The sequence below is a fragment of the Penicillium cataractarum genome, assembly GCF_028827025.1.
Source record: "Penicillium cataractarum strain IBT 29864 chromosome Unknown utg000009l, whole genome shotgun sequence".
In the NCBI taxonomy this organism is placed as follows: Eukaryota; Fungi; Ascomycota; class Eurotiomycetes; order Eurotiales; family Aspergillaceae; genus Penicillium; species Penicillium cataractarum.
The window spans coordinates 3,302,331-3,324,179 of NW_026622745.1; the positions used below are offsets into that span (position 1 = coordinate 3,302,331).

General features: G+C 49.7%; 9 protein-coding genes across 9 annotated transcripts; 6 read left to right on the forward strand and 3 right to left on the reverse strand.

Moving 5' to 3' along the window:
- Nucleotides 1-77: 77 nt before the first annotated feature.
- N7496_011791 (Zn(II)2Cys6 transcription factor domain-containing protein) lies at nt 78-1,879 on the forward strand (the record flags this gene model as incomplete). Its single annotated transcript, XM_056704704.1, has 4 exons — nt 78-134; nt 206-762; nt 872-908; nt 980-1,879. Coding segments are annotated over 4 exons (1,551 nt in total), but the record flags the coding sequence as incomplete, so codon positions are not given.
- A 589-nt stretch (nt 1,880-2,468) lies between these two features.
- N7496_011792 (uncharacterized protein) lies at nt 2,469-3,320 on the forward strand (the record flags this gene model as incomplete). Its single annotated transcript, XM_056704705.1, has 1 exon — nt 2,469-3,320. The coding sequence occupies one exon, from the start codon at nt 2,469-2,471 to the stop codon at nt 3,318-3,320; it is 852 nt and encodes a 283-aa protein (XP_056550665.1).
- Nucleotides 3,321-3,535: 215 nt separating this feature from the next.
- N7496_011793 (tRNA guanylyltransferase) lies at nt 3,536-5,049 on the reverse strand (the record flags this gene model as incomplete). The annotated part of the gene is made up of 8 exons (XM_056704706.1): nt 3,536-3,754; nt 3,815-3,919; nt 3,994-4,082; nt 4,165-4,340; nt 4,418-4,462; nt 4,526-4,657; nt 4,821-4,910; nt 4,964-5,049. The coding sequence occupies 8 exons, from the start codon at nt 5,047-5,049 to the stop codon at nt 3,536-3,538; spliced, it is 942 nt and encodes a 313-aa protein (XP_056550666.1).
- Nucleotides 5,050-5,363: 314 nt separating this feature from the next.
- N7496_011794 (Fibronectin type III domain protein) lies at nt 5,364-8,755 on the reverse strand (the record flags this gene model as incomplete). The annotated part of the gene is made up of 3 exons (XM_056704707.1): nt 5,364-8,305; nt 8,374-8,567; nt 8,640-8,755. 3 exons carry the CDS (start codon nt 8,753-8,755, stop codon nt 5,364-5,366), a joined length of 3,252 nt encoding a protein of 1,083 aa, XP_056550667.1.
- Nucleotides 8,756-9,387: 632 nt separating this feature from the next.
- Nucleotides 9,388-11,851, forward strand: N7496_011795 (putative lipin Smp2; the record flags this gene model as incomplete). Its single annotated transcript, XM_056704708.1, has 3 exons — nt 9,388-9,496; nt 9,606-9,968; nt 10,026-11,851. The coding sequence occupies 3 exons, from the start codon at nt 9,388-9,390 to the stop codon at nt 11,849-11,851; spliced, it is 2,298 nt and encodes a 765-aa protein (XP_056550668.1).
- Nucleotides 11,852-12,433: 582 nt separating this feature from the next.
- Nucleotides 12,434-14,107, forward strand: N7496_011796 (TPR domain protein; the record flags this gene model as incomplete). The annotated part of the gene is made up of 1 exon (XM_056704709.1): nt 12,434-14,107. The coding sequence occupies one exon, from the start codon at nt 12,434-12,436 to the stop codon at nt 14,105-14,107; it is 1,674 nt and encodes a 557-aa protein (XP_056550669.1).
- Nucleotides 14,108-14,614: 507 nt separating this feature from the next.
- On the forward strand, nt 14,615-15,159 carry N7496_011797 (uncharacterized protein; the record flags this gene model as incomplete). The annotated part of the gene is made up of 2 exons (XM_056704710.1): nt 14,615-14,836; nt 14,911-15,159. 2 exons carry the CDS (start codon nt 14,615-14,617, stop codon nt 15,157-15,159), a joined length of 471 nt encoding a protein of 156 aa, XP_056550670.1.
- A 596-nt stretch (nt 15,160-15,755) lies between these two features.
- Nucleotides 15,756-18,143, forward strand: N7496_011798 (ankyrin repeat protein; the record flags this gene model as incomplete). The annotated part of the gene is made up of 7 exons (XM_056704711.1): nt 15,756-15,811; nt 15,896-16,117; nt 16,202-16,571; nt 16,634-16,939; nt 17,123-17,490; nt 17,634-17,987; nt 18,110-18,143. The coding sequence occupies 7 exons, from the start codon at nt 15,756-15,758 to the stop codon at nt 18,141-18,143; spliced, it is 1,710 nt and encodes a 569-aa protein (XP_056550671.1).
- Nucleotides 18,144-18,269: 126 nt separating this feature from the next.
- On the reverse strand, nt 18,270-19,990 carry N7496_011799 (glycoside hydrolase family 47 protein; the record flags this gene model as incomplete). The annotated part of the gene is made up of 4 exons (XM_056704712.1): nt 18,270-18,355; nt 18,420-18,594; nt 18,650-19,697; nt 19,767-19,990. 4 exons carry the CDS (start codon nt 19,988-19,990, stop codon nt 18,270-18,272), a joined length of 1,533 nt encoding a protein of 510 aa, XP_056550672.1.
- Nucleotides 19,991-21,849: the final 1,859 nt, after the last annotated feature.

The window sequence follows — 21,849 nt, forward strand, 5'->3', positions numbered from 1 at the left end:
TCAATCTTTAGTTTCAAGTCTGAGGATTTTTCAGCCTCGGAGGATTCTTCGGATTCTCGATAAAGGGCCGCGGAGACATGGGTGGAAGCGCCCCGTTCAGTAGTAAAGGGTGCGCAACATGTAGAAGACGCAAAGTCAAGGCGAGTCGCGCCAGCCACAGCGCTGAATGACCATCTGATATTTACTGACGCCTTCTTGAATATAGTGTGACCTCCAGAAGCCGGAGTGTGGAGGGTGCATTAAACGTCGAATGGTCTGTCCGGGGTATACACCCGGCCACCACTTTTTTGCCCACTACAGTACTACACGGGTATCAGAGAAGTCAAAAGATGTGCCCAACTGCAATATACAGCGAGTTAATCGCGCTCAATTACTGCCACGGAAAATCGAGGCGCATTCTCAGACTCGGAAGCAGCTCCACGCATCATTCATGGACTCATACTACCCCATGAGCTTGGACATGAAGGCTATCCGAGAAGTCGATCTATTCTTCCAGCTCATGTCAAGCTTCATTAATATGCCAGCAAAACCAACAATATTGGAAACTGCAATTTCTGCTCTTTCGTGCCTCTACTTTGGTGCAGCTAATCATGACCAGTGTCTTCTTCGGCAAGGCACGCAACTGTATAATAATACGATTCGCTTCATGACGAGTCGGATACGCGGGGGCACTATTCCGGATGAAATCATTTATACTAGTGTCATATTTAAAGCCATTGAGGTAATGTATCACGGCCTCCCTCGGAAGTATAGTGGACTAATGTGAGTCTTAGACATTCAATTGTCCGGGCGGGACTAAGTCCATGGGTGCCCATATGGATGGGCATAATACATTCCTCAGACGTCTAGAACATCCAATTCAAGATTCTAGGATGAAGCCGGTTTTCAAACTTCAGAAGCAAGGACTGGTAAGAACAATCCTCACTCCTCTTGAGTAATTAGCCTCTTTGGGATCCAGCTGAATCACCATATTTCCCAGATGTATGCTCCGATGTTATTCAAAAGCTTCGGAAGCGACTTCGACTACCTGAAACAATACAACGATGATGGGCCTTTTGACGAGCTTTTCGAAATCTATGTCGAAATTACATCCCTCGCTGCTGCCGCTAACTCGATCGGCAAACTAGATCAAGACTGCAATAACCTGCTCTGGTCATGCCGAGCACAAAGAGATAAAGTACTTGAATGGTACTCTCGTAACCTAGAGAGTATCGCTGGCAGACCAATCTCTTGTTCCATCACAAAGTTGAAAAACATCAAGTTCCCACTCCCGTCAGCCAAGAACCTGTTCGACTCGTTCTACAACTTCTGTTCTCTCCGACAGGCAGAGTTGCATATATTCTTCTGGAAAGCGATGATCATCATCCAGCTGTTAACTTACCGAGCCCAAGTCCTAGTTCTACATTGTTCCACACCAGACCTTCAATATCCCTCTATCAAAGACATTCCAACAGAACCCAGAGTGTACACCGAATGTATACTTGCCGGTAACTATGCAGATGAAATATGTCGGGCCGTACCATATTTTTTGCAGGACGGAATGGGGTCATACGGCATGTTGAAGATCACAGTCAATCTTCCTTATATCCTCAAATCATACACACACCTGAGGTGTAGGGAAAAGTTTCTCTGGATTCAGAAGATATGTCAGTCAGTCGCTGGTGATGGTAATGATTTGGCTTTGTGCCATAGTCAGGTTTGGTGGAAGTATTGGTTCTTATGTGAGGATCCATCGGTGAATTATATTCGCAGCTTGGCGTTTAATGAGCATTATACGGAGAGATACCATGTTTCAATTCAAGGTGAATCTGTGAAGGTGATCCAGGTTACTAAGAATGGGGAGGTTTCTACAGCATCAGAACTTCCCAAGATAAAGGAAGTGAGAGAAGAAATATGAGCTTTAGAGGCAATAGAGCTACTGGAGCAAACGATGATCTTATCATAGAGAAAATTGGAATTCATGGACAAGACCTGGCCATGTGGGTCATTGACAAATGGTTCTATATGTAGCTTTTTCGTGATTAACCAGTAGACCAGAGATAACAAATTCAATAAACCATATTTAAAGAAGAACAAACAAGGGAGTTATTTCTAATTCCATAACTAGTTGTGAAGTTTTGAGGCTTTAGGAATAGTGGTAGGCACAGTATCTATATAGTCACGTGACTAAACTGAGAACCTGAAAAAAATGGCGGGCAATCTCTTATCGCCCAGGAACCGATTTTTTTCGGTCTTATCCGCCGACCTTTTTGCTCTTTTCTTAGAAGGGAACGCATTTCCTAACACTCCCTCTCTCAATAACCTCACGCTAGACTCTTTGATGAGATAGCAGTCGAGCAATCTGAACCTCACTCCTTTGCGGTTTTTCCATCTGCACTCCTTCCATACGACAGACCCTCGTCACCACCTATCTTCTTCCACCCGCCAAACCTCTCTCACAAGACGACGCTCGTCCCCTCTCCAACACAATGGATGCACAAGCCTATCTCATCCGACATGGATGGTCCGGTCCCGGAAACCCTCTCAATCCGAACCAACGTCCAGGCGCACACGGTGGCCTCGGTCTCACAAAGCCCATTCTCGTCGCGCGCAAACAGAACAACCACGGCGTGGGCAAGAAGACAACGAAAGACCCCACGAATCAGTGGTGGCTGCGTGGATTCGAAGACGCGCTCAAGGGCATTGGCGAGGATAAATCTACCTCGACGAGTTCAAACAATGCGTTGACGAGCGAACTGTACCGACACTTTGTGCGCGGCGAATGTCTTGCTGGTACCATTGAGCAGAAGAAGGTGGAGGAGCTGAAAGAAGAGTCCAAGTCCAAGTCGAAGAGGAAGCGTGATTCTGAAGACGAGGATGAGCGTCGGGCGAAGAAGGAGGAGAAGGCTGCGCGGAAAGAGGAGAAGCGCAAGCGTCGCAAGCTCAAGGAAGACGGGGAGACTACCGAGTCTGCGGCCGTGTCTTCGAACGATTCGTCTAGCTCGGAGAAGCGCAAGGAGAGCAAAGAGGAGCGTCGGTTGAGGAAGAAGGAGAAGAAGGAACGGAAGGAACGGAAATTGGAAGATAAGAAATCCAAGAAGTCGAAGCGCTCTGCTAGCGAGGAGGATTATCCTACACCGATGTCGACCGACGAGGATCGTGACGACGGACGAGTGACCACCGCTGAATCAGACGAAGCCCCTGCCGCAACCAAAGAGAAGAAGGAAAAGAAGGAGAGCAAAAAATCCAAGTCCAAGAATAAGGACAGCGAAGGGGAACAAAAGTCCGACTCGAAGAAGTCCAAAAAGGAGAAGAAAGAGAAGAAGGACAAGTTGGCTTGATCTATACCCCCACGCTTGAATGTACGAGTGGTGTACTAGATAGTGTTTTGCATTGCCCCAGGATTGGATACATAGATGTTGCATACGCCATTGGTTCTCGCGATCAAGATACCCCTTTCGTTTGGCGAGGATAATGAAACCAAAAAGAAGTTATTTTTTTTATTTCATTTCATCTCATATCTTTAGCTGAGCTATCTTTCTTCCGTTCGCCAGTATCAGCTCTGCACCGGCAATTTGCCAGGTTTGCCGGATAGAATCCACGGCCGTCTCTCCCAGAAATCATCCTTGATAATATCAATGTGATCAACCACGACTTGCGCTTTCCGGCGCAACTTCTTGAGTTTGTCCTGCTGTGAGCGGGACTGTTTCGCCTCTGGAATCGAGACCTCGTCATCTTGGGATGTTGGGGCCTGCTTGGGTTCCTCGAGCTCATACTGTAAGTTAAATGTTAGATATCTGAATTCAAAACCACACAGGGGATTTCTTATTCTTACTTGGCGGTAGAGCACACTTCCTTTCTTATAAATCTCTTCCTCGTTATTGTAGTTGATGCCAAAGCGCTTGAAGAGGATCTCGTTTTTGTCGGCGGACACGGTTCCCTGATCTAGGTCAATATGCTATCCAATTTTCTTGATTGGACTAGACAACCGTATTTATGATCGGAAGATCGTACCTTCAGTTCTTGCTCTGCATCTGTATTGCTCATACCACCTTGCTGGACCATCGTCCAAAAGGTTGTGTTGTAGAGGTTGTTAATGTGGCCTATCACACATGGATAAGCAAGTTTGGTTTTTAACCTGACAAAGAAATGCCAGTTTCTGGTGAGTTTTCAAGGAAGACTTACAATCAACTTGTCGCCAGCTCATATAATCCCGCAGGATTCGTGTCGAGGGATAGATGACCGCCCGTCCATCAAAGGAAGGCAGGTATGGTGGCTGGAGAGGCTTTAATGGGAAATATGTCGACCATAGATAAATGTAGTGCGCGGTAAACGTTGACACAATGGTCGTGACCAATTTCCTGAATCGGATATCTCAGTTGGCAGGCCACGAAGTAGACCAGCAGGGGTATTGGGTAATATGGCATGAATGACTTACGCATTTCGTCTCTCGAAGAGCTGACAGCTTGGATGGAAGACAAAGCTGGAATATCAATGTTAAAAAGAACGGCAAGGGAATTTCCTGGAATAGAAAGATAGTACGAACCTGTACTCGTCACTGACACCATAGGCAATGCATAAATCTGGGAGGTCTTTCATGACCTCAACCGCAGCAGCATTCATGAGGTCGAGCGCGCGCCGGTCATTTGGCTTGACGAAGGCATAGTGATCCGACAGCCTGTTGGAGGTTAGATACAGGGAACAATGATAGGCTGGGCTATTAAGCCCTCTGTGCAGCCTTCAGCGACCCTCTGGTCCTCTAGGAATCCTTGGAGAGTATCGATATACTCGAGACAATTGTACACATCTAGTACAGCAGGGCATGGGATTTGAGGGCTTACTTGTGAAATCCTCTCCCGTCGATGCGGACCACAATCCACGTATTGGGAAGCAAGACGTCAGGCTGTTCAAAGTCCTTGACGTACTCGAATCTTTGCATAGTCAGTGTACATATCGGATTTCAAATTCTGCTTTTAAAACCAACCTGGAGTTCGCCATAGTGCCTTCTCGTCCCGGTGTCTGGGGGTGTGTCGAGTGGGTGGATTTGTCGAGGCGCCGAAGACGAGTCATGATTTTGTGCGGCGATTTGCTGCCGCCCAACTCTCAACTGTACGGAAGGCCCACCTGTGCAACTACAACTTTGGACTACATTCAATACTTCACATACTGAAGTGAAAAAAAACCTTCATAGTCTTAATAATTTACTGGGTTTATATAATTCCCGCAGAATTGTAAAAGTTGTATGTACCATAATGAATTTCATAGGAAATAATAGTCGCTGTCTAACGCAGACTAAACAAACCCGTCGGGGCGTGAAGTTCTCCAGAGTAGGGAATAATAGGGGGAAAACCAGAATTAACGAGGGGATCTGGACCATAGAAACATCACGAATGAGCGATCTCAGGGATTGAAAGATCCTCATCACCGGCTTCGCTAGCTCGCTCACTGGTCTCGCTCGCCTTGTCAGACTTGCGAGACATACGCGAGAAGAAGCCCAGGCTACTCCTTGTCGAACGATCGGCGGAGGGCACACTGGAGGCGGTGCTGTCAATGCTCCTCCCCAGCTGAGCCTCGCTGGCTGCGTCCTCTTCAATGTCACCTTGAGAGGACTCGCCCTTCTTGGAGAACAGGCCCGAGCGGTCTTTCCAGGAGCTGAACTTGCTAGAGCTGCCCTTGCGAGTAATCTTGCGGATGAAGGATTCCTTAGATGCGTTGTCTGCGGATGCACCGGATGGCATGCGCTCCAAAGATTCGTACGACTCGCCTGTGAAATGGGAGAGCGAACGGGAATCTCGCGACGTACGTGGCTCGGATGGGGATCCGTCGTCCACGTGAAGATCGAAGGGAGCGCCAGAGTCTTTCTCCTTATCCTGGTTTGACTTTTTGCCGCTAAAAATTGCCGTAAACGTTGGTGCAGCCGGGTTGAGCTTTGGGGTGATCGGGCGGTGGGATGAAGACGGCCGGGTGCCAATTGGGGCTTGAAGCGGTCGCAGCTGGCGCTCATACGCCTCCTCCACAAAATCAGGTTCACCAGTGAGTCCCAGCGGGAGATGCCCGGAGGATCCGTATGAAAGGGATGGGCGACGAGACGGTGCTCGGGACCATGTGGATGGTGAGGCCCAATCCAGGCCAAGTGGGCTATTGCGGAGCCCAGTTTGTTCGGCAGACGGCCAGCCAAAATGGCGATTGTCCGTGGAGGGATGAGGAAGCTGGTTTTGATTGTCAAAAGAAAAGGTCGAGGAGGGACGAGGGGAGAGAGAGCCGCGACGAACGTTTCCAAGGAGAGACGATGGATCAATAGGATCATGCCGTGGGCTAAATTGATTGTAGCCAGTGCTCAAGTCGGAGTTTCCACGACTGCCAGTGCCACCAAACCCGAATTTACTAGATGAAAAGATACTGGAGAACGCGGCGCGTCTAGATGGCGGATGATCTGACGAACTGTCCGCGGTGACTCCAGTAGTGTTGCTTCGTGGGAACAAGGACATAGGGTTTGCCCAGTTGCCTGTGTAGCTAAGTCTCCGGCGTCGTGAACCGATGGGGTCCATCTCATCAACATTACGCGGGAAGGACTGGCTCTGCCCTGGCTTCAACGTCCCCAGCATAGGAGGTTCGTCGGCCAACGTCTTTCCTCGAGGCCGATGGAAGCCGAAAAGCCCAGAAAGTCGTCGAGACGCGCTCTTGGGCCGCTCTCCAGCAGCGGACAACCCCACAGGCTGCGAATTAGAGTCCTGTCGGTTTAGAGTTTCAAGCGGGCTGGCAAATATACTACCAGGTCGGCTTCCAGAAGATGCAGGCGAAGCCGGCCCGATACCAAAGTTGTCCAGAGGGTTACTCTGTCCTTCCATGGTGGAGAAACGTGGTCGGGTCAGCGGTCGTGGGAACTCGGGAGACTCTTCATCACCAAGTAGGTCGGATGGCAACAAAGCATCTGCCCGAGGACTCATTTGAGGGTTATTGAATGCAGTCTCCGCATCTGAACGCATTATCTCAGGCGGATCAGAAAGACCGGGAAGGGTCATTCCATTGTTGATATTGAAGAATGCGGAGCTAGGCGGGAAAGTAGGCGAATTAGTCGAAGGGGGGTTGTAGCTGAGACCACCAGGGAAGCCCGTTTCGACGACTGGGAAGTTCACGGGGGAAGAGACATTGCTGGTCAACGAGCTGCGATGACGCCGCGGTCGGATGGTGGCAATATTCGATAGGTCAAGATCTATTGTTGGCAGGGCGAATGGACCCGAGCTGCTAGGCCGTTGATTAGTGAGCCATTTCAGTCGTTCCTGGGCTTCTTGATATTGCTGTTGCGCTTGTGCGTGAAGATTGACCAGAGTGGCATATCGGGCGTGCAGGCTGTTCAGCTTCATCTCCCATTGGCGAGCCCGCTCGTTGTCAATTCGATCTAGCTCTTTGCCATCCTCACTCTCACCATCCTGAAGCCCTTTCCTCTCATCCTCAAGCTTCTTGATTCGTCCACCCTTGTCTTGAATTTCATCATCGATGATCTTCATGTCGGCTTGCTCCTTCGCAATCTTCATGCGAATCTCATCTCCCCGTGCCTTTCCATCTTCCTCCAGTCGGGACTTGTCTTCTTTCGCTTGAGCGGCATCGGTATTCATGCGAGAAATTTTCTCCTGCCATCGCAGAATGTCATTCTTGCGCTTGTCGCGTTCTGCTTCTTTCTGCTGAAGAAGTCTCATGCGCTTCGTCTTCTCACTTTGAACGGTTCGGTTGACGCTTTCCAGTTTGGAAACATGCTTTTTTAAATCACCACTGACTTCATCCTTCTCCTTCACACGCTTCTTCAGTTCATCACGTTGCTTCTCAAGATCCTTGAGCAATGTGATATGCTCATCATCTTCCTCCGTTGCTTGTTTTTCCACATTGTCGTTTTCTTGTTGCAAAGCCTTCAGGCGATCCGCCAATTGTTCCAGACTCTCGTCACGATTGCTGCGATGGCCATTCCTGCGGGATTCATCAAATTGTCCATGCGAATAGTCCGAAGCTCCGGTGGCGGGCGATGACTTGCGACCTGTCGAGGGTCGCTTCCCGGGCATTTGACCCGCGCTGTGCTCACGAGACATGACCGGCGCGGATGGAGTGGGCAAGCCGGCCGTAGACCTGGGAATCGACGCTCTGATTGTTGGGCCGCCAGTGGTGGCATCTTGCTGGGCTTGGGACAACGGAAGGGATTTTGTTCGTACATGAAGGATCGCACTGGGAGTTTGAAAATTTGCGGCGCTGACGGAAAGAACGCAGATATGATAGATGCTACCCGGAACGAGGTTCAGGATTTCGACCGCGGTTTCTGCCCGTTTTGACTCGCCCACTGGAGATCTTTGTTAGGTATGGTCCCAAGGGTTTGCTGAACCTGACTGCTGAAGTGGCAAGGCATACCTTTGACATTGTTCACTTGGATGATATGCTTATGTATGGAATTGTGAAAGTCCGGCTGTTTCCAAGCCAGACGAATCTCACGCGCTGTAATTTCCTCGAGGGTCACCTCTGGGGGCGGCGGAATGTCGAGGCCCAGCTTCTCCACCAGGACATCATTGGGGGTCTGGCAGACCTGCCATGCTCGGTATAGGAGCCTGTATTTTTTTCGAGTCGCAGCAACGGTCAGCCAAGCTCTTAGATACTCCGAATAAGCGTTGGAAACTCACCAGATCAGGGCCCATAGGATCGAGACGGCAAGAAACAGAGCCATGAGGCCTCGCACCTTCACTCGCGGGACGACAGTTGGGTAGGCATCGAAGGCGAGATAGAATGGCTCGTACATCCCAACGTCAGTCACCCATGGACGCGGGCAGCGGAGGCGAGGGAGAGGTGGTAGGAAGGAGAGACGGCAATGGCAGGCTTGATCGGCTTCTCCATCTCTCGGTGGGACATGAATGTCACCTGACCCAAGTTTAGTCAGGGTTCCCTTTATTGGGACTAGCGTGATCACGGCTTTGGGATCGGCCGCTAGTCCCAATATGGACTAGCGGATCCAAGATTAGTGACCTCGGCATGTTGGCCGGGCTTACCTAATAAACGTTGGGTGTTGAATATGTTGATGGAGGGCCAACAGATCCGGGGACACCGGCTACGCAGGTGGGCTCATTAATATTGGTCCGTATCTGCCATTTCTATCTCCCGTCTTAAACCTTTTTATCCTTACTTTTGTTTATATAGGCATTTGTGGCGGTGGTGATGCAGTCGCGGCTCCTTGTCAGCCGAGTGTCACATGGGCTGTAGGTGGTAGCGGCGATTCCGATTCCCTCCCAACGAACCTATTTCCAGTCCACCCCTCTCTTCCGCTCGATCGGGGTTTTTTGACAAAGTTAATACTTTCGTTTCAATTTTGTGCTGCGATTTTCCATCATCTTTAGCGGTGCCGTCGCCCAGGGTGCCTGATCCTGATCTGGCGAGATGCAGTACGTACGCAGCATCAGCGGCTCTGTCTCCAAGACATGGAACTCGATCAATCCAGCCACGCTGAGCGGTGCGATCGATGTGATTGTTATTGAACAGGAAGATGGTATGCTGGAACTGCAATATATTCAAACTCTACAATCCCAAAGACTGTGAGCTTCTGTCACTTTTTAAAGAGCCGTGCTGATTCTTCTGCGTTTTCTCCCGTCTATTAGGCACCCTCGCTTGCTCGCCCTTCCATGTCCGTTTCGGGAAGTTCTCGCTCTTGCGTCCATATGAGAAGAAGGTGGAATTCAAAGTCAATGGGATCAAACAAGACTATGCGATGAAGCTGGGAGAGGGAGGCGAGGCATTTTTCGTCTTTGAGACCACCGACGAGATCCCCGCTTCTCTGCAGACCTCACCACTAGTATCTCCCGCGGTTAGCCCGAAAGTTCCTGGCGAAGATCTTGCGTCATCTCTACAGGAACCGGAGTATCTGGACCTTGAAAAATCGCACGGGGATGCTCTATCAGAAGGCGCAAAGACTCCGCCAACGATGCCTCTCTCGCTGCAGTCGCGGGCAACTACGGATTTGGGTATGGCAAATCGAAAAAGCAATTACAATATGCACACATGCTAATTCATAATCTCAGGTGCGATCACTCCATTGTCACGTTCTCCCGCCGATTCGGACCTAAGCCCTGCTCTTGGTGACTCGTTCAACTCTAAACCTCCCCTCGATCACTCGGTATCGGACAACGTACTTTCCACTAGTATCCCTCGATCCGACGATGAGAAGCGGACCTCCGTGAGTGGCCCTGGCTCAGCCCATGAAGACGATGTCGAGCAGAGAGACCGGTCTCGTAGCCCTCCTCCGCTGTCGCCTCAAGAGGCCATGTCTCGTGCAATCTCTCTGTCCAAGAAGCTCTCTGGCTCAAATATTCCATCCCACATTACCGATACTGGCGACCTCATGTTGGATATGACGGGCTATAAAAGCAATGAAGAAGATGCTATCCGGGCCGAAGTACTTGCCCGCAAGATTCTTGCTGAGGAGTTGGAAGGTAGCTATGACATAGGTGCGCTCATCGGAGCAGACGAGCATGGAAATCTGTGGATCTACAGCAGCGAAGGGGCCAAAGAAGCAGCCTATCGAACGGCAGCTCTCAATTCTATGCGGTCCACTACGGCTCTGAGCGAAGATGCGGTCTCCGACCCTGGGTACCATAGCGAGGGCGATCATCCAACCCTAGAGCCTGCGATGGCTGCGCGCCACCATCGAACCAAGTCGGATGTTCAGCCGGGCTTCCCCACCCCTCCTCAATCACCCCTGCAGGATTCATTCGCCGTCGAGACTCGAAATTATGCCAAGACGCTGCGGTTGACCAGCGATCAACTAAAGGCGTTGCAACTGAAGCCGGGACCTAATCTCATGTCATTCAGCGTGAATAAGGCGACCTGCACGGCAAACATGTACCTGTGGAATGGAAATGTGCCGATTGTGATTTCTGATATTGATGGAACAATCACCAAGTCTGATGCGCTGGGTCACGTCTTGAACATGATCGGACGTGATTGGACCCATACCGGTGTAGCCAAGTTGTACACGGATATTGTCAACAACGGCTATAACATCATGTACCTCACCAGTCGATCAGTTGGGCAGTCAGACACCACACGAGCGTACCTACACGGAGTATGTCAAGACGGATACCGCCTGCCCAAAGGACCCGTTATCTGCAGCCCGGATCGCACTATGGCGGCACTGAGACGAGAGATCTACCTGAGGAAGCCCGAGGTCTTCAAAATGGCCTGCCTGCGTGACATTCTTGGATTGTTCGCAGGGAAAGAGAACCCGTTCTATGCTGGGTTTGGAAACCGATTGACCGATGCCTTGAGCTACCGATCGGTCAACATTCCTTCCACTCGAATCTTCACAATCAACTCGAACGCCGAAGTGTCACTTGACTTGCTGAGTCTGAACAAGTATAAGAGCAGCTATGTGACTATGCAGGAGCTGCTTGATCACTTCTTCCCGCCTGTCAGTCTTCTGGTTCAGTCCGGGGGCGAAGAATATACAGACTTCACATACTGGCGCGATACGCCGCAGGAACTTGATGATTTCTCTGCCACTGATAGTGAAGAGGAAGAGGAGCCTGCGGACGATGAGATGCTTGAGGATGACGAGGATGCAGATGAAGAGGAAGAAGATTACGATGATGAGCTGAGCGAGGGAGAAGGTAGCGAATATCTTGACGAGGATGCAGAAGAAACAGACCTGGGTGCAAGTTACATTTCGCAGGCTTCGGAAGCCCTATCTGACCCAGCGGGGTCTATTCTGGAGTCCATTGAGGGCGACCAAGACCTCGAAGACGAAGGATTGGATGGAGAAGAAGATGTTCATGCCGCTGGTGCTATGCCGGCTGAACCAACAGGCACCATCACCCTTCCTCTACGTCCCAAGTCCCGGGATCTCTGAACATATACCCATTGTACATTGCTTTCTTCATCCGCACTGAGAGGCGGAGTTCGTGTCTCGCGTCACTCAGATACCCCCATCTTGCTGTCCATTTTCTGAGCCGGCGACTGCATCGACATTGCCATTTTGGTGATCAATTACCATGTTCAACACAACTTGCATGCAGACCCGGGCTCGGAGTTTGCAATACACTGATCTGTCTTCGTGATTTGCGTGTCTTTTTGTTCCCTATTCTGGCATTGATGGCGTTTGAAGCGTTTTTTTTTTCTAGAATAGTACCCAGAGAAACTACTCGGAATCAATCATTGAAATAATCTCCAATTATATAAGACTTCTACTATGTTGTTTTTATCTATCAATTCCTCTTCGAACCCGATCTACTGAGCGTCTCATGGGTCCGTCATACTTCTTGCTGTGAGGCCAGCCATACACGAACACGGACACTAGCTCAGCTCATTTTTACCCCACATTGAACTGGAGCCGCGAACCACCCGCACAAATTGACCCTCGGCCATTGTCAATCCTCGATGTTTCACAAACACATCATCAATCATCATGAATAAGGTTTGGCACCGCAGCAAAATGCCCCCTCGGCAGTCGGCTGCCACTGAATACTACAATCTTGGCAGCTATCAACGGCCTATTAGCACCACCAGCCCGGATGCCCAGGCATGGTTCAATCGCGGCCTTATCTGGGCCTACGCGTTCAACCACCAGGAGTCAGCGCGGTGTTTCGAACAATCTATTTTGTTTGACCCAGCATGTGCCATGGGGTATTGGGGTCTTGCATTCGCGCTGGGGCCAAATTACAACAAACCATGGAAACTGTTCGATGGAGAAGATCTTTCGATAACGACGACGAGGGCTCATGGTGCGGCGATGGAAGCCAACAGACTCGCAGCCAGGGCAAGCCCTGTAGAGAGAGCGATTATCGAGGCATTGCAGTATCGATATCCCCAGGAGCAACCTGTTGATGATTGTACTGATTGGAATTTCCGATATGCCGAGGCCATGAGCTCAGTGTATCGATTTTTCCCGGACGACTTGGACGTTGTCACTCTGTATGTTGACTCAATGATGAACTTGACGCCGTGGAGTATGTGGGACTTGTCTACGGGACAGCCTACGCCTGGTGCGCGAACACTCGAGGCGAAGCAAGCGTTGGACCGCGCCCTGACCCAGGAAAGCACGCTTCAGCATCCGGGCGTTTTGCATCTGTATATTCACCTTATGGAGATGTCTCCGACTCCTGAGATTGCTCTTCCAGTAGCAGATAATCTTCGAGGCCTTGTTCCGGATGCAGGTCATCTCGAGCATATGCCGACTCATCTGGACGTCCTATGTGGTGACTACCGTCGAGCAGTCGCTTCAAACACCTCGGCCATTCGGGCAGACGAGAAGTTCCTCGCCAATCAGGAACTAGGTCATTTCTATAACCTCTACCGATGTCATGATTACCATTTCCGAATGTATGCTGCGATGCTGGCAGGCCAGTCCAAAATTGCTCTCGACACTGCTAACGTGCTGGCGGAGTCACTCACCGAAGATCTTCTGCGGGTTGAATCGCCACCCTTGGCAGATTGGCTAGAGGGATTCGTCGCTACACGGGTACATGCATTTATTCGATTTGGCCAATGGGAGCCCATTCTTGCTCTGGATCTTCCTGCGGATACGAGCCTCTACAGCGTCACCACCGCGATGATACATTATGGAAGGGGCGTGGCTTTTGCAGCCACTGGCCGCGTTCATGAAGCCCAACATGAGCAGGAGCTGTTCCGATATGCCGTGAGGCGAGTTCCTCTATCTCGGACTATATTTAATAACACTTGTGTCGATATCCTTGCGGTAGCAGAGCCGATGTTACACGGCGAAATTGCTTATCGCTGTGGGGATTACGATACTGCCTTTGCCAGTCTCCGACTTGCAGTTGAGAAAGACGATAACCTCCCCTACGATGAGCCCTGGGGCTGGATGCAGCCTGCTAGACATGCCTTGGGGGCATTGCTGCTCGAACAGGGGCGAGTCGAAGAGGCCATGGACGTCTACACTGCCGATCTCGGAATCGACCAGTCACTACCTCGCGCATTAACCCACCCAAATAATATATGGGCTCTTCATGGCTACTATGAGTGTCTCATGAAAACGGGAAGACATGCCGAGGCACGCATTATTCGACCGCAGCTACAATTGGCTATGGCTATGGCCGATGTACCCATTCGATCATCGTGCTTCTGTCGGTTGAATACGGCAACCTAAACTTTTTCTACGTGATAGATAGCTGGAAACTAACGCGATGAAAACCACAATATGACGTTATTAATAGCAAAATGATAGTTCCGCCCCCTAGGCGACCAGTGTTCGTCTGAGAATGCCAAGCAGATTGACGCCAAGAACGAACCCACCACAAGGCAGAGTCGGAAGGACGAGGTGCGCAGGATGCCAAGATGACTGGGCAAAAAAAGCGTACAGTTCCTAAGGACACCCCACTACAGTAAACCCTATACAACATTCAAAGTGTAGAAACTGCGTGGACAGTTTGGCGCGGAGCTCTGCTATTTCTTGGCGTCGCCACCATGACCAGTTGTCGAGAGGCTGTGTTGGGATGGAAACGGCAATGATGCACACGTTCCCCAGATCGACGATAAGCTGCCAAGATCGTCTTGAGCATATAACCCTTGAAGAGATCCTCTTGAACCGCCATGTTATCTTCGCTTTTATGAAAGCAACATACTATCTATCTAATCACTTCCCATCAGTTTCAATATGGTATCCAGCTATTACGATCAATACCACCCAACTTGGTGTCTGGAGGCAGTTCCTAGACAACAGAAGAAATGGCTCTCCTTTTTTACTTTACGTTTTGCCGCAGCTCTGTGCCAGATGACGGTCGTGATTTGCTTTGCTTGGGCTTATACCGAGCATGAGAAGCCCGTGGCCTATATCGATGGCCTGGGAAGTGCCTGGTCAAGTATTAATCTAGGAACTGTGAGTTCGCCCATATCTCTCGACTGGCACATAAGACGAGGCAGTCGTACTAATTCTGGCTTTATTTGATACAGGCTGCTTACGCATTCCTTTGGTCCGTCGTCTTTCTCTTGGTCGTCTTGATCTTCAACTGCAGAGTCCATCCCGGCACGAGCATCACATTTGATTGCCTGGCTTTCCTTGCACAAATCATTACCGTCAGCTTCTATGTCAATGAGTTTGCCGAGTATCAACACGGTGGATACTCGGAGAATACCGAAGAAGCTAAAAGGCTATATGGAGTAGAATGCTTCGGAATCGCAATGATGTTTTTAGGGTTGTGAGTGCTTAGCCTATCTTGTGCTTGCGAAGGACAAAGACTAACTGTTGCTCGTGCTCTTGCAGAATATTCAACCTGATTCTTATGATTAGAGCCTCTATGGCTTGCCATGTCGAGCGAAAGGCTGGAAAAAAAAGCACTCAGCCTAAACTTGAGGATGTTTAGTGGGTATCGCTAACTCTCACTGAAGCTCATCACTCTTCTAGGGCTGTCAAATTGGCTGAGATATGGGCCTTCAGAGATTCCATCAAGATTAATGTCTAATATCTAATGTTTAATGTTTAATAAGTGATCATCTGATAACTAGCACGGAATTTCGGGGCTTTAACGCCTCTAGGAGTAATATCGACCACGAAATACCAAGATGTTGAATAACACTCAAAGCCCTCCCTGATAATATCCTGGGTGTGATAGATGTAGGTAGACATGTGGGCCTACAGCTAGATCAGCTGCTAAGCCAGACACGGCCGTTGGTTAGAGGAATTCCATTGGAAAAAAATTGTATGTCTTTAGGAGTCTTGGGGTGTTTTGCTCTAGCAAATTGTGGCCATTGAACTTCACCAAGAACTCATACACACCTCAGAAGAGCAACGCAAGACCATGGGACTCTTCGAGCGTAATCAGGAGAAGGACCTAGCTCAGAGTGAGAAAACCGGGTCCTTCAGAGGGCTACGAAGAATTTTTGCTAGTAAAAACAGGCAGTCAAGGACAGATTCAGCAGCTGCATCCTCTATAAGTAGCAACCAGACCCAAGAGAAGCAGCTTCAAGTGGGCTCAATCCGCATCGCCTCAAGTAGGGATCTGATTGCGGATCACGAGGACTCTCACACTGCCAAATCACTTTGGGATTGCGCATATGAACTCCTCGAGAAGGAAGATCCTCAATTGGTAGAGAAGTACGAGAACCTACTTTCGGAGGAGGCGAAGACAAGTACATATCAACAACCTGTTATGCGATCGCGGTATTGACCAAGCTACAGGCTCTCCCTCAAATAATGACACTCCCTCATTGACTGTGTCGCCGGTCAACCGGTCATCTCGCCAAGCAGAGTTAGAGCAATCATCCAAGAGGGATTGCAACGAGTGGAAAATATGAAAACAAAATACACTATTGCCGGTCACGAATTTGTCCTAGGTGATCAGATGGCACAGGCTGCAGATCTAGTGCTTTGGGCAAAATGCTTGATTGGAGAGGCAGTTAAGAGTTCACCAGAAGCTTCCATCGCGTGGGCTGGTGTTTACATCATTCTTCCACTTCTCACAAATCCTAGGGTCGCAGACGAAGCCAATCGTGATGGCTTCACATATGTGACTACCCGCATGAAGTACTACACCGCACTGGAGCCTCTACTCCGGCGACTTGGTGGGAACGCAGGAGTCACCAGTGTTTTAATGGAAGAAGCAAATGGCCATATTGTGATCCTCTATCGGCACATTCTCGAGTTCCAGATCCGAAGCGTCTTAAGATTTTCTACCAGGGCTCCATCAAGGGCTACGTCAAAGACGTCTTTTCGCCAAAGGACTGGAAGCAAATGAGACTCAACATTGAAAACCCGGAGAAAACTGTCAATGAGAACTTCACCCACATAAATGAGCTGCTGTCAAGGCAAGAGCTCAAGTCTCTCCACGAAAACAGCAAAAGTGCTCTTGAAATAATGGAACGATTCCAACGCAAATTACTGGAGCAGCTGCAGAGCCAAGAACAGTATCTCCAGTTATTCCGTCTCACCAGCAGCAGCAAGGACGCCACATACGAATGGTATAAAGATCGTGTTGAAGACCGAGTAAGTGGCACCTGCGAGTGGTTCTTAAATCATAAGAATTTCCAGACCTGGTTGAAACAAGATTGGGGCCCATTAATGGTCTCAGCAGACCCGGGATGTGGGAAATCTGTCTTGGCCAAATATCTAATCGATCATGAACTTCCGGGTTCCTCCTCCGCGACAATCTGCTACTTTTTCTTAAAGGACCAGGACCAGAATACTGTCAGAAAAGCACTTTGTGCTCTGCTTCATCAACTCCTCTCCCAGCAGCCACTACTCATCAAATATGCTGCCGAGCAATTCAAGGAAAATGGCTCGGGCCTGATTGACTCCACACGCTTACTTTGGACTATCCTGGAAAATGCCGTGCAGGGCCCCCATGCGGGATCAATAATTTTGGTCCTTGATGCCCTGGACGAATGCGCTGAACTAGAGTTGGACTACCTTATGCTGAAACTGGAAAGCCAGTTCTGCAACAAGAAGTCAACCGGTGGCAAGTTGAAGTATCTTCTAACCAGTCGCCCGTATGAGCAAATTGTGTCCAAGTTTCAGAGGCTGTTGGATACTTTTCCGTACGTGCGTATCCAGGAGAAGAAGAATCGGAAATCATCAGTCAAGAGCTTAATCACGTTGTTAATCACCGAGTCGAACAACTGGCAAAGGAAAAGAATCTCTCAACCCACGTCAAAGATCACCTGGCAAAACAATTGCTCAGAGTCCCGCATCATACGTACCTTTGGGTATACCTTGCGTTTGAGCATTTGAACAAGGAGCACTTTAAAAAGACAATCAAAGGGGTTGATTCCACCATCGCAACCCTGCCGAAGTGTATCTATCAGGCATACGAGCAGATTCTTAGCAAATCCAAGGAAGACCCCATGGTCAGGATGGCCCTGAGCATCGTCTTAGCGGCGACTCGGCCGCTAACGCTGCCGGAAATGAACATTGCGGTGAATATAGACGACACGGCGAGATCTGTTTACGACCTTGACCTCGAGGAGGAAGATGACTTCAAGGCACGTCTTAGGTCTTGGTGTGGTTTGTTCGTCTCAATCCACCACGGTCTTCGGTACTGCCACACTCATAAACATCCGATGGATATCTTCCGCCTGTCAGATTGTGCACTGCGTATATAAACACTGCTGTCTGTAAGAACGGATGAAGAATTGAAGTTATCCCTTCTCGTTACAGAAATCCCGCCTATGATGATGACATCTACTTCTAAACTGGAGAGATGCTACGAAGGTGAAGCAGAGGAAAGACAATGATAAACAGTATCAATATACTCGAGGTCTTTTAACCTCACCTATTATTATCTACTAGAAGACAAATTTGGGCTACCAATGCCGGCCTAAGTGTGCTTCACACGCACGGGGTGAGCCTCAGTGTTGAAGACAAAGGTGTTCTTGCCACCCGTCTGCACCTGCCACTCAGCGTCTGCGAAAATTAGTATTAGTGTTTTCAAATTCTTCTATCTTTGGGAACGGGTGATAGAACATACCGTCTGCATGGATGAGGTACGAGTACTTCATGACCTCAGCAAAGAGGAAGCTCTCTTGGTTATCGTACTTGGAGCCACCGTTAGCAGCATTGACGTTGCTCAGGGCCGCGAAGCCAGAGTCGGTACGGGCAGTGGCATTGATTGCAACGAAGGCGTTCCAAGCCCAGTCACGATACTGCAATTCAAATTAGCTGGACAATATGGATGTAATTAATGGAGAGAATACTCACAAATTGTTTGCCAGTAACACGGTAGGCATAGTAGAAGCTCTCAATCACTTCAGGGCGGAGGACGTATGCACCGCTGGTAATGTAGAAGCCAGCTTTCTCATAGAATTCCTGCTGGCTACTGGGAACACTGTTGGGATCCCAGCCCCAAGAGTCGGGGCCAATCTTGGTCAAAGTTGCGTTGTAAGTAGCCTCACATCCACTGACCAGCTTGAGACCGAAATCAATAAAGTCTTGACGGCCCAGAACGGTACCGCCCAAGAGGAAGCTACCTCCGTCGAAGCAAGTCAAGTGCTGCGAGCTGAGAGAATATTCGCCATCTTCGTACGAAGAGAGGAAGGTCAGATCAGGGCGGGGCTCCGGGTGGGCTTGCAGGTGGTTGATGGTCGACTCGGCGGCCAGCACCCAGCGGTCCTTGTATGTGGCGAAACGCTCCGGGTCATACACATACATTTTGATGAGATACTCGTAGAACGAATCATCGCCGCCGTCCCAAGAAACGTGACCGTCGGCGAATTGGCCGTTGGCAATGTTGATGTTGCTGCCAACGAGACCTGGGAACGGCTCACCACTGGAGGGCTTGGGGTCTAGCAAGTATGACTCTGCCTTTTGGCTGATGGTTGCGTACTCATCGTCTCCCGTCAGGTCAGACAAACGAGTCCATTCGAGAACCAGAGTTCCCGTAACGGCGAGACCATTGGTAGTTGAGCCGTCGTTACCCTTGGACGTGATGTTGATGTTGTTGTAAGGAACACCCGATCCGGTATTAAAGGCAAACTTGAGAACGTCACCCAGATTCTTCGATTGGGTCAGGAGATTGTCCACAAGCTTCGAGTCTTGCACCATCCCGGAAGCTGGTCCCTTGAGCAAGTCATAGCCGGACAGCATGCCGCCAAGATAGCGGATAGTTGTCTCAAACAGGCTGACCTCCGAGTCGGTCTTGCTATAGTCGATTGTCGCGACATGCTTCAGAATGGTGTTGACCACATCTTTTTTGCCCATGATGATGGCAGTTGAAAGTGCATCCACTGCAGATGCTCCCCATCCATTCCTGCATTTCTCATCAGCTCATGATCTCACCATAGTTATCTTACATTATGGTAGGGTCAAACTCGCTTACCTGGAGTCACCATATCCGTTGCTCACTGGGTGGAGTTCATCATGAGGGAAAGCGTATTTCATATACCCATCCCATGAATGTTGAAAGGCCTCCTTGACCGCGTCGGCTTTCTGTTGAGCGTCCGAATCGCGGTGCAAGACCTCTTCAGTGTCGGCAAGTGGATGAGCCGCCGTCGATCCTACTAGGCTCAGCGCCGCTAGTGAGAGTGAAACCGGGACGCGCATAGTTGGTCGTGTGCACACTCTTGAAGAGCACGAGTTGGTATATATAGAGAATGAACGGAATGCTAAGAATACGCGACACCACAACACGGCACGGCTCCTAGAAATAGGAGAAAGCTGAAAGACAAGACGAGTCGCAAATGAACGACCACCCGCACGAGCGGGTCAAAGGGCGACTATTAAATCGAGAGTGGATCAGTGGATCTCAGGGAAAAAAACAATGGGGAATGAGAATGGGGGGATGTGATGGAGGTGGAACCCCAAAGGGGAAACTGGGCGGTCACACGCGATCATGTTTACTTCCAATTTACCCAGTTACTTCCAGTCTTTCTCCTCATCTCTACTATTCTCCTTTGAATACTACTCGCTAGCTGCATCGTACGGTGGCATCGGGCTTGGTGGCGCCAGGACTGGGTCCCTGAGTTCTCGATTCCTGCCCTGCAAGGTCCCATTCGGACTGGCTAGTGGCCCTGGGGGATCTGCATTCTTCCCGGACTTCATTGGCCGCCCTCGACTGGGGTCGTTCGGAGGAATGCAGTCTACCCTGAGGTCTTGCGATCGCTAAGGTGTCCATGTTTTCTGACTCGTCGAATGCACAGAAATCGGTTCATTTGCAAATATCACAAGTTGTATCACTCGGTGGATGACCGCGGCAGATGACGGCAGTGCGGGCCAACCCTAAAAGCATGTCCCTTTGGTGGCTTGAATTTAGGGGTGCATCACGCACATTCGCACGGAGAGCCAAGCAATGCACCCCCTCAGTCCCCGTCTGACCAATATCTGGCAGTCAGGGACAGTGCGGCCAAGGATGCTGTAAATGGCGTCACATTACAGCTAGGGGGGGGGGGGGTAAAGGTACTCTTCTTGGTACGGTTTTCATTGGTCTGAGCATCGTCTAACCGCAGTGGAGTCGGCTAGAAAGCCGGCATATTAATCTTGTCTTCAATGAGACATGACTCTGCAACATCTCGGAGATCTGAATGTCTTCGCCTTGGTCGGCCGATGAAATGTCCGTGCCTTTTCGGGGATAGCGAGACTATTTGCTCAAGGTCAGAGCAAAGGTAATACTCCGAAGCGCCGGTACATGCACGCGAATTATGAAGACAAAATGTCTTATGAATAGAGAGGGGGAAATGTGGCTTACAGAATGTCAATGCTTGTCTCCGGCATGCTCGCATGCTTGGAACTATCGAAGCTACAGCCTTCCGTCCGCCACGTCAGGAGCTGCAGGGACATGTTTGGCCATACCGGTAGGAAGCCTTGAGAATGTCCCTTGTACCTGGCGATCTTGCTTGTTCTTTGGATGACAATAGAGCCTTTCATGATCCAGCCGGAACCACAAATTTAATCCCCGAGAATTAACCCATCGAGGCACTTTTCGAGCTTGCAGTGCTACTGTGCAAGGCCTAGCTGAAGATCAGCGAACTATAAGAAAAGAAGTCTGGCACTACTAGCTCTGGCTGTTTAGTGGCTGAATGGCGTCGAATCAAAAGTCAAACTGTAACGGTCGGAAACCCCACAATAATAGAGGACTAGAACGTTCAATGGTCTATTGTAATTTAACACTTTCATAATTTGTCCGTATGCCGAAAGGACTCTCCTCTGAGACTGTTACAATGGATTCCATGCACCGAGTCCTACACATATGGCACAGGAACCGATAGATGATATGTAATATGATACGTTTCGACCACGCGATCGATCAGCGACTCCATAATTGGACGCCGAAAGCACACTCCCTGCCTGGTTTGAAAACGCTCATATTAATGGATTGCGTAACAATCAGCCATAGGTAGCTCTGATGCATCCCATCGCAAATCAGCACACGTCCCCTCGTCCCCTTTAATGTTCTAAAGGAACCA